The 12,100-nt window shown below is 42.7% G+C and overlaps 1 protein-coding gene across 7 annotated transcripts in view; it reads right to left on the bottom strand.

The window, feature by feature from the left end:
- Positions 1-5,588, bottom strand: part of LOC127571565 (NCK-interacting protein with SH3 domain-like) — a 209,850-nt gene extending 204,262 nt beyond the window's left edge. For 3 of the 7 annotated variants that reach the window (XM_052018059.1, XM_052018063.1, XM_052018065.1), the window contains exon 1: positions 5,225-5,365. Coding sequence is in view for 3 of the 7 variants with exons in the window: in XM_052018061.1 (XP_051874021.1) it covers positions 5,225-5,395 (171 nt within the window). In the remaining 4 variants the exon portion in view is untranslated. Of the gene's footprint in view, positions 1-5,224 lie in introns of all 7 variants that reach the window. The other 4 variants (XM_052018062.1, XM_052018064.1, XM_052018061.1 and 1 more) reach the window with 3 other exon arrangements.
- Positions 5,589-12,100: the final 6,512 nt, after the last annotated feature.

The raw sequence follows: 12,100 nt of genomic DNA, 5'->3' as shown, positions 1-12,100 counted from the left end.
ACAAAAGAACAACTTCACATTACTCTTCCTTTACATACTCCAAGTCAAGGCATATTTAACTTTGTCACAATTGTATTATAACATAAAAGCTTTATCAGTATGTAAATAATGAAAGTTAAACTCCAAATGCCCAAACATAACTGCCTTTCAATTGATCACAGACAAAAAAAAGTTTGTCTTCATTATCTAAATCTCTCAGTGTCTACAGTTCAGTGTATTGGTCAACAACATTTCCAGTATAGCTTATGTTGATATCAAAATTTTTTTACACTTCTCAACAACCATCACTGATCCTTAGTTACCGACTTCTTGCCAGGCTGCATCTTGCCCAAATAATTAGTATTGTAATATACTACAAAAGGCAGTACAATTTGCCAGTATTTGATTTTAGCAATCACTTCAGTAAGTGCTATTCAGTCAAGCCAAACACATACACCCAAAAATCCAGAGCTCTTGATATTTATCAGAATAGTTTCCTCTCCTTAACTAAGGGGTACAAGGAGCAATTTAGCACCCTTACTGCTGCCACTACAGTAAAATCAAAGTCAAATGAGACAAGAAATCAATCCTAGGATACAGATACTCAGTTACTCACGGACGTTCACATTAATAACCATTTAAAAATCTAAGAACAGCGTGAAAACTAGTATCACACCAAAGACATAAAACATAAGGAATTGGGTTTATATTAAGAGAAAAGTACCCTCCAACAGTTTGGAAGCACTTAAAAAAAATACACTGCTGCTACATCAGAAAACTAGGCAGACATAGCTATCATTCTAATTAACTGAAAGCTGGGGTTAAAACGTACTGACTTTAGAACAACTTCCAAGCACTGCATTCCAAGCTTAGTACTCAATAGCAGCAAGCAATCCCTTGGTGACCAGAGAATCATCATATAATACATGGACTGCAAAGGACAAGTTCCTTGAGTTTACAGTGCAGAGAATTTAAACCTTAACTCAATGGCACATTTCATGCACCTATATTTCCAATGGCAGAACATACTGCAAAATACATTAAGCAATTTCAACAATGAGAATGCCCATCTGTAAAAACAATTTAATATGTACATCCACGACAGGAACACACTAGCACTATAGCGATTTACAACAATGATCTCGGGTAGTCTTATCCGATCTCAATTTTGTGCTTGAAGAGCAGTATGAAGGTAATTGTTTACTGAGCAGTTCCAGCATTTGCTGTCAACCAGAAAATTCCATTGAAACTAAAATACAAACGTCAAATAAAAGTCACACAAAGAAAACAGATAATATTCCCCTCCTTTCCATTACTGTTCACATACTGTGTGTTTTTTTTAAAAAAGAGAACCACTGCAATCCTCAAAATGTTTCCTCCACACAATGAAAACAAACTGTTTTCTACTATCATAGTATTACTTGGCAATGACAAATATGTACCCAGCATTCAAACAATCCCTTAACATACTGACGGCTGCATTCGACATTTAGCTCTGTGCCCTTAAAACTGGTCTGAATGACAATCACAGAATGAATGGTAAACCAGTAATGACGTGTTATCTTCGTAATTCTTGTGCCAATGGCATTTATAATCCAGGTCTTTGAGGCTCATCTGAACATTACCAGATCTCCTGAATTTCACATGATATCCAAGATTCATGGTCTTGTACCAGCTGATGTCGGCGCTGTGAAAACTATACAGCACCTCACTTCTAAGGAGTATTTACTAATGCCAATTTAAAACAACTTTAAACCTGCTTGAAGTTGGAAGTGGAAAAATATTCAACAAAAACAAAAAGATGAAGATATGTAGATGGAAAATAGCACAGTTTGGAAAAAAAAGTTAAAATACGATTTAACAGATTATTAAATGTTCACAGAACAGAAGTAGAATACTGATAAATTAAATCAATTCAAAACATGCAATAATAGCCAATACTTTGGTAAAAATACATTTAACATGCATACATTTAACATTAAAGCAGGGGTTAATATTCACAACTGCCCAGTAACCTCAGGCAGTAACACATTACATTACCTTTCATCTTTCAAGAAGACCAGCCAGTTATTGACACCAAACATTAAACATTACTGTGATAATTAGTTGTTCCATTCAGTAAATCAGCAAACGGAAGGGTGAGTGGGGGGGGGGGGGGGTGAATGGGTGGGTGGGAGATGGAAGGGAAAGTTAGGGTTTGCTCTTCAGTAATAGGAAATCAGAGAAGAGTAAAAATCAGAAATTCTCCCCCTTGAATTACTAAGTATCATGAACTGGCTGACTGGTTTCTTTTGGTTTGGGGAAAAAAGGGAAATTTGCATTATAAGACACATTTTTCACCCCCACTTTAAAGTTTTAACCATTACATACTTATGAATTTTTGGTCAAAATTTAACGTCACCATCATCTGGATTTTTAATTCTAAGAGAGTGAACAATGTCGGCACTACTTGCAGGCATCAAAATGTTTGTTAGAAGTAACAGAGATAACTATATGTGTGAATAACTTTACAACAGCATCTGCCAAGCCCCATCACATGCACTATGGACTTAACTTGGGGGGAAAAAACTGTGTGAAAATTGAAGAGGGTGTTCACTCCCATAGAATAATGCAGAATACCTCACCAGTGACCCAGGAGTTCCAGGCAAACGCGTACATTCGTGCAAAGGGCTACCATAACTCACTCGGGCTCACAGCATTTGTGAGTTATGGGCAACTCACTGTCACCAGTGAGATATCCTCAATGAAATACAAAATTCCTATCCATGTCAGACAAATTGATCCCAATTGACATGAACTATGAATTCCAAAGGATTTTCACAGGGCTTTCAAGAAGATAACCAATTTGCTTTTCAATTTTAGTATCTATTTGTGATCATTTTTTTAAACCAAGCTGATCTATATGTTATGCATCTTTACCATTCATGATAACACACAATCACAAAATCTTTGCATCAAGCGCCAATGAGTAACATAGGAAAAAATGCAAGCCAACAATGCAAATTAAATAAATTATAACTCTTAAATAAGTTAATAGAATAAAATTTTAAAACAATGCCAGAAAAAACTGAAATTTTTTTGAAAGCCAGCAACTAAGAATATTAACTTGCAGAATGCAGAGAAATACAAAAAAAATCATGCTGAACATGCTACTTCCAGCTTCAATTGATTTGTATGGGTTGACGGAACACAACAGCTCTATACTAAAATAAGGGGCAAGATTAATTCAAGCACAGTGTTAACCAAGTGCTTTCAAAAATTCCAACACAGAAACTGGATTTTCAGAAACGTGTAGCCATTACTGAAGAGTGCACATTCTCTTAAGAATTCATGCAGTATCATAATGTAAGTTTGGCCATCAATCCCCCAGTACAACTTCAACCTGAACAAATCCCTAATCATTAATCAATTAGATCTTTGACAAATTCAAGAATGTCTTCAATTTAACTCTCCTTATAAATTGCACCCAACTGCAGTGTCAATGGCCACTACAGCAAGGTTGTAAGTGAACCAGGGTCATTGAAGTCAAAGAAAAAAAGTAATTCTATACTGGGTACATCACCCACTTCTACTTTTAACAATATACTGTTGGGATATCACACTGGTGACAGTAAATAAAATGTGTTTCTTTCACACAAGTGCAAGTACCATAATTCACAAGCACTGTATGCATAAGTGAGCTCTGGATAAAACATTTCACAAAATGTATAACGACATTAATAGCAACTTCATTTCTGATTTGACTAAAATACTGAGTACAAAATATTTGATACGCACATGCTCTCTTGACTGCAGATGTGAGCATACTGTATCTAAGTTGTGAACACCACAAGTCCTGATAAAAGGTTTTGAGCTATGCAAAGTGAACATGTTTGTTGTAAATCCAATAGTAAATGTACCATTTGTGCAAGTGGATGTATTAAACTTGACTGTATTGATTCTGTGACGCACTGCAATTTAGATTTAAGCATATCATTAAGTGCATCTCCCACGTGCCATTGTTCATTCTCTCAATACAACTCACAATTTCATTGCATACAAGATCATTTATGAAAGGCAAAAGCAATGTCACAAAGTAGAACACATCACACGCAGAATCTGAATATAACATTTAGTTATAAAAGAAAATGTTCAAAACACCGCTAATGAACAAACAGAAACCCCTATGCCTAACAATTTCCCAGCTTTCTTTCATTTCTGTGAAAGACAAGTACTCACTGTGATTTCCTGTTCTTTCGCTCAAGAATGTGGGATCAGTGTCACTGGCAAGTTACCCAGAGTTTAAATTATGGATAGTTTTCCCGTGTAGGAACCATGTACATTCAGAACTAGACGAATACATAACCCGCATCTACCAAACTCAAGAGGACATGAGAAACGACATGCCCAGCCTCAGGCATTCCCCTTTGCCATACTTTCCAATTCCCAAGAGGCTCCCTTCATATTTTCACCATCACCTACACTAAAAAAAACAATTGGACCACAAAACAGCCCTCAACAACCAAGGGAGCACAACCCAGAATCCAACACAATCCCACCCCACATCAGCGAGTTCTCCAACAGAATTGCTGGCTCCGGGAACCCAAGCAACGCCACAAGATCTCATCAATAGAACCCCAACACCACGATGCCCCCAGAAAGACCTCAAAACAGCACGCTAAACCTATCAAAGCTGCCAGCCCTTTCACGGCCACCAGGAGTGTCCAATACCCGCACTACATTCTCCCCAAGAAGCCCGCTGACAACAGCAGCAACACTGCTGACTCCCCTCCAACAAACCAAGGTAGCTGTCTACACACAGAGAGAACACCCGCGCCACCAAACACCCCAAACCATAGCTCGACAAAACCCCAGATCACCTGCCCCAGAGCACCCCAAACCCCCGGGTAATCCACTAAGACACCCCAAACCCTGGATAACACGCCCCTTCTGCAACCCACAACCCGGGTAACCACTCCCATTGTACCCCACGTCCACCATACCCCAGACCCCGCGTCCTTCCCCCATCGTACCCCACACCCCGGATAACCACTGCCACTGTACCCCACACCCCATGACCCACCCCCACCGTACCCTACACCCCGTGGGGCCTGCAGCCTGCCGGTAACGCGGGGAAGCTGCACAGCTGCCACACGCGCGAATCCGGCGGCCAGCCCTGCGCCGGGAGCCCAGGGCCCGGCCTCAGTGCGGTGAGTGGGCGGCAGGGCCGCTCCGCTGAATACTAATGTGATGCGCGGCTGCTCACCTCGTCCTTGTGGATGTAGGATGCGGGGATATAGCCCACCTCCCCGGTGCTGCTCTTGGACGCCAGCCACCAGTGCTGGTTGCTCCGCTCCAGGATCACGAAGCTCTCGCCGGCCGTGAAGTGCAGCGAGTGCGGTTCGGCCGAGTGGAAGGTGTAGAGGGCCCGGTACATGGCGGCGGTAGCCTCGGCCTCCTCGTCCGTCGGCTGGCGCTGGGCTCGGCTCCCGCTCTCCCTCCCGTCGGGTCGGCGCTGGGCTCGAGCTCTCCCCCCCCCCGCCTCGGGCTCACGCGCTGGGCTCCGGCTCGCGCTCGCTTTTCCTCCGCTCGGGCTCCGCGCGCAGTACCCACTCCCCTGTAAACACTGCGGCTCTGACGTCCACGCTGCGTGATTACGTCAGAGCCCACGCAACGTCTTAAAGGGATCGGCCAGAGTTTAGGGACTGCGGCGCCAGTTGCTGCTCGGGGGGGGGGCACTGTGAGCCTGGAGGATGCCGAGGCCCCTCCCCCTCACTACACTGTGGTACCATGACTCCTCTGTCGCCTGAGGAGTTCGGCTGGCGCAGCGCGGCCATCGACATATTTTCTGGGATCTTCCTGTGCCAAGTCGAACGTCTGGAAAATCGGAGACCAGCAGCACTGGGTCTGTACCTCGGCGATTCAAGCACTCTACTCATCTACATCCTGCAGTTTTTTTTTTGGGGGGGGGGTAGGTCCCGACCCCAAGCACCTTCTGGGGGAAAAGTTCTTCCTCAAGGGGAAGGGTGTCAGAGTGTCTATTAGACACGTCTACCGTTCTTGCCATCTGCTAATTTACCATTAGAGCTGAAATCTTGAACATGACACACTCCCAAGGATCCCATCACGGATCCCTGGGACACACTACTGGTCCTTGACTTCCAATCACACACAACGCTGGACCACCACCTCTGACTCCAGTCACTAATACGAATCTCTGTAAATGGAAGCCACGTGAGCCACACGTGCAGGCCACAGCCCCAAGAATCTTTGTTACTGCTGGCTCTGCTATCGCCAGTTGTCTGTTCCTACATTCTCCTTCTTAGATGGTTCCTGTGCAGGATTCACTTCCACTGCAGTCTTGTAAGTTCCTGAGGCCAATGTGGGAGCCACAGATCCTTCCACAGATGGGGCAGGAGGTGCGGTTGGGGTCAACAGATGGATGGTTTGTAAGTTTCTGTATGTTACTGATGCATGGACTCGGTTCTCAATACCATCCTGAATGGTCCTTCTCCACATTGAGCAGTTGTGGGCCAGAGTCCCCTGGTGTTAGCAGGGATGGTACCACTTTTAAGGAGACTTCAGGCACATCTTTGAATCTTTTGCTCCATCAGCTTTTCAAGTGTTTGGTACTGGCCATGCAAACAACATGGTCTGCCCAATAGAGCTGACTCAACTCTCAATGCAGGGCATAATGACCTGGAGAGGACACTGACATTGATTAGTTGATCCTGCCAGCTAATTTGGAGGAAAACACGATAATGCTGGAGGAACTCAGCAGGCCAGGCTAATTCGGAGGATTTTGTGGAGTCACTTAGGTGACATCTTTCACATGCCCTGAAGTGCCTGCTGTAGGTCAACCAAGTCCCTCTAGTAAGGCACCAGTACTGTTGATCTGTCCGTGGAGGAATCTTGGATTTTGGTGCAGATTTGCAAAACGACTTAAGATTTGCAAACCACCTGAGAACCTTTTCAAAAGGGTATTAGAAGCACTATATTAAGACTTTATTTCCAGTTCCTGAAATGATCAAATCAAACACCAACAGAAACACCTGTTAAAAGTTTACTTCAACACAAGTTTCAATAACATCTGTCCCTATGATGGTCAAATCCCATTACCATCTTCCCTCCTCATGAACTCCAACCAATAATTTCCCCCTCATAAATGTTGCTCCCTGTTAACTCTACTGATGATACTCCTGCTCCATTACCATCACTCCATATTAACAGAACACAAAACTAAAATCTCTCATCCCAAACAATGTCACCATCTCTCCAAATTTGTGGAAAGAGACACAGGAAATAGTACAGATCTACAGACAGAGTAATGCAACACAGAAATAGGCCCTTCGGCCCACCATGCTTACCATTGTATCTATCTATACTAATCGCATTTACCAGCACTAGGTCTATAACCTTTTATGCCTTGGTGATTCCAGTGCTTGTCCAGATACTGGTTAAATGTTGTGAGAGTACCTGCCTCCACTACCTCCACAGGCAGTGCAGTCCAGGAAACAATCACTCCAGGTGAAAAAAAATTTCCTTGGAATCCCTCTAAACCTCTCACTCCTCGTCTTAAGTCTATGCCCTCTGATTTTAGATATCTCTATCATGGGGTTATAATCTGCCCTATCTATGCCCCTTATAATTTTCCTATACCTTAGCCCCTTAGCCTCTTCCACTTCAAGGAAAGCATACACAGTCTTTCCTCATAAGTGAAACACTCCATCCCAGGCAACATCCTGGTGAATATCCTCTCCAAGGCAATCACATCCTTCATATAGTGTGGCAACCAGAACTGCACACTGTACTCCAGCTGTTGTCTAACCAAAGTTTTATACGTGTAGTTGTATGTGATCTCCATGCACTTACATTCTACACCCCAGCTAATGAAGGCAAGCATCTGCCTTCGCCATCTATTCACCACTTTATATATGTGTAGTACAACCTTTAGTGATCTTTAGACTTGTACACAGAAGTTTCTCTACTTCTCAGTACTCCCTCAGTCTATGGTTTATACCCTACTTTAATTAGACCTGCCAAAAGATCTCTCCTCGCACCTATCAGGATTAAATTCCTTCTGCCATTGCTTTGCTCAACTTAACAGCTGATCAATATTGTTCTGTAGCCTGACTTACTATGAATAATAACACCAGTTCACATGTCATCTGCAAACTTAATAATCATACTTCCTACATTCATATCCAAATTATTAATGTAGATCAAGAGTGAATGAGCAGCTCAAAGAAATTAGTATTAGTAATATATTCGTATTGGAGAAATTGATGGGACTGAAAGTTGATAAATCCCAAGGACCTGAAGTTTCAAAGGAGGTGACTAAAATTCCATAAATTCTGCTACATTTTCCACAGATTAGGAGGAGTCAAATATAATCTCACTATTTAAGAGAAGGAGAGAGTCAAGACAGCTGGCCTGAAATTAGTTGAAGGGAAAAGTGCTGGGATCAATTAAGGAAGTGGCACTTTAAAAATATGAATAGAACTGAGGTTTTTAAAACATAAGAAAAACAAGCAGGAGCAGGCCATCTGGTACTTCAAGCTTGCTCCATAATGTATCATGGCAAATCTGTATCAGTGTCATTTTCTTAGAATCATAGAAACATACAGGAAAAGAATAGGCCCTTTCAACACACCTCGTCCATGCCAACCGTGATGCCGAGCTACACAAATCACATTTGTTCATATTAGGCCTGTATCCCTCTACTCTTTTCCTATCCAAGTACCTGAACTAATGCCTTTTAAGTGTTGTAACTGCCTTCACTACCTCCTCTGCCAGCTCGTTCCAGATATTCACAGCCCTGTGTGAAAAACTTAATCCTCAGATCTAATTTAAATTTCTCTCCTTAAACCTGTACTCTCTGGTTCTAGACTCCCCTGCCCTGGAAAAAAATCCATCTATCCTTTCTAAGTCCTTTATAATTGTATAAGGTCACCCCTCAGCCTCCTACATTCCAGTGAAAATAAACCCAACCTATCCAATCTCTCCTTATAACTACAGCCCTCCATACCAGAGAATATCCTGGTGAATCTCTTCTGCACTCTCTCTGTATTACTACCACATCCTTCCTGCAGTGTGGCAACAGAACTGTACACAAGATTGTAAGTGCTATCAAGCCAATGTTTTATACAATTGCAGCATGACATCCCAACTCATACTCAATGCTTCAGCCTATGAACACAAGAATACCAAATGCCTTCTTCAATACCCTATCCACTTGTGTCACCACTTTCAGTGAGTTATGGACTTGTGCCCCAAGGTCTCTGTGCATCAAAGTTCCTAAGGTTCCTGCCATTAACTCAATATGTCCTACCAGAATTTGAACCTCCCAAAGTGCATTACCTCACACTGGTCTGGATTACATTCCATCTGCCACCGTTCCTCCCAACTTACCAGCTGATCAATGTCCTGCACTATCCTTAGACAACCTTCTTTGCCATATGCAACTCCACCAATGTTTGTGTCATCAGCTAACTTGCTAATCAGACTACTGACATTCATTTATATATGTTACAAATAACAAAGGTATCCCAGCAGTACACCACTTGTTGCCAATTTCCAGTCAGAAAAACACCCATCCACCACTACCCTCCTATCAAAGACAGTTTTGGATCCAGTTTGCCCACATGCCTACAATCCTTTGTGCCTTAACCTTCTGAACCAGCCTACCACACGGGACTTTGTCAAAAACCTTACTAAAGTTCATGTAAACCATGTCTACTGATCTGTCTTCATCAATTTTCTTAGTTACCTCATCAAAAAACTCAATCAAATTTGTGAGACATGATTTCCCCTGCACAAAACCAAGCTGACTCCTCTAAATCAGTCCCTGCCTTTCCAAGTGAATGCAAGTCCTGTCCGTCAGATTCTTCTCCAACAACTTCCTACCACTGATGCAAGGCTTATTGGCCTGTTGTTTCTGGGCTTATCCCTGCTGACTTTTTTTGAACAAGGAGACATCAATTCTTCTTGTAGCTTATCTGTGGCTATCAAAGATGCAAAAATCTTCATAAGGGCCCCAGCAATCTCCTCTCTTGCTTCCCTTAACATCCTGCCATAGATCCTGTCAGCCTCTTGGGATTTATTAAATCTAGCATGCTCTAATATTTCTATCACTGCAGCCTTCCTGATAATAGGCATGCCCCAGAATATCAGTGTACCCTTCCCTTAACTCTACAGCTTCCACATCATTCTCCTTGGTAAAAACTGATGAGAAGGATCTCGCTCATATACCATTTCCACACATAGGTTACCCCTTTGACCCCAAAGGGGATCTATTCCTTCCTTAGCTATCTTGCTTCATATATATTTTATATATATATAAAAGATTTTAAGATTCTCCTTAATTCTACTTGCCAAGGTCATTTGGTGGTCACTTTTTGCCCTCATAATTTGTTTATAAATCTCAAAGGACTCATTCGCTATCAATTATAAATCCCTCATAAATCTGAAAGGACTCATTCACTATCAATTCCCTATACCTGACATATGCTTCCTTCTTTTCCCTTGTCAAACCTTCAGTAAGGTTTCCCAAACTTAACATCCTTGCCTCTTACCCTTACAGGAACCTGCTGACTCTGAACTCTTACTATCTCAGTTTTAAACACTTTCCACCTGTTGGATGTTTTTTTTCCCCTCTAGCAGCTGCTCCCAATCTACCAGTCCCAGGTCTATTTTACACTGAAAAAATCCACCTTCCCCAAGTTTAGGGCCCTATCTCAAGGACCAGCCTTATCCATTTCTAACACTTCAATCACTTGCCTGTCCTCATTCCCTAATATAAGTTAAAGTACAGCCCTCTCTCTTGTTGGACTCTACATACTGCTTCAATAAAAAACCTTCTTGAATGCAGTTTACAATTTCTTACCCATCTAAGCCCCTTGCACTTAGACAATCCCAGTTAATATTGGGAATTTTAACTCCCAATACTATAGCCATACTACAATCCTATTGCTTTTACATCCTACTGCGATCTGCCTACGTTATCTGCTCTTCTAATTCCTACTGACTATTGGGAGCCCTATTAAAGTGACCACCACTTTCCCATTCCTAAATTCTACCCAAATCAGCCAGTTCCTCCAGGATATCAGCCCCAAGTACTGTCCAAGTGCTTTCCCTAATTGGCAGTGAAACACTTTTTTGCACTCCCCTGTCATGCCTGAAACTTCCTTACCACAGAAGATTGATCTGCCAGTCCTGCTCTTCTCTCAACCACATTTCTGTGATTGGAGGGGAAAAAGCTGTTCCTGTTCACATTGAGTGTGGGTCTTCAGGCTCCTGTACCTCCTCCCCAATGGTAGTAACATGAAGAGGGCATGTCCCAGGTGGTGAGGGTCCTTAATGATGGATGCCGCCTTCTTGAGGCACCACCTCTTGAAGATGTCCTTAATGGTGGGGAGACTTGTGCCCGTGATGGAGATGGCTGAGTCTCAAATCCTCTGCAGCCTCTTTTGATCCTGTACATTGGTGCCTCCATACCACGTGGTGATGCAACTAGTCAGAATGCTCTCCACCGTACGCCTGTAGAAATTTGCAAGAGTCTTTGTGACAAACCAAATTTCCTCAAACTCCTAATGAAGTAGAGCCATTGGTGTGCTTTCTTTGTGATTACATCAATGTGTTGGGCCCAAACCAGATTTCTGATTGGTCCATGAACCCATAAACACATTATTCCTCTTTTGCACTATTTATTTATTTTTGTAACTTGTAGTAATTTTTATATCTTTATGTCTTGCACTATACTGCTGCCACAAAACAACAAATTTCACAACATATGTCAGTGATAATAAACCTGATTCTGATTGAACACTGACCCACACTTTCAGCTCATCCGCCTCACCTGTGAGGCTCCTTGCACTAAAATAAGTGCAGTTAAGTGAACCAGCCCTCTCATGTTTCCCCTCCCGTCTTTTGTTCTTCTCACTGGACTTGCCTTTCTATTTTCTACATGTGTCAGCCTCCCCACCTGTTGCACTGTCATTCTGCGTCCCAACTGTGCCTCAATAGTTAAACCCCCCCCCCCCCCCCAGGTTGCACTAGCAAACCTTCCTGCAAGGATATTGCCCCCCCACCCCACTCCAGTTCAGGTGCAACCTGTCCTTCTTGCATATGTCACCCCTGCCCC

This window comes from Pristis pectinata, chromosome 6 (assembly GCF_009764475.1).
Source record: "Pristis pectinata isolate sPriPec2 chromosome 6, sPriPec2.1.pri, whole genome shotgun sequence".
NCBI lineage: Eukaryota > Metazoa > Chordata > Chondrichthyes > Rhinopristiformes > Pristidae > Pristis > Pristis pectinata.
Note: the sequence above shows the minus strand (reverse complement) of the source record. Positions and strands in the feature narration are given on the sequence as shown.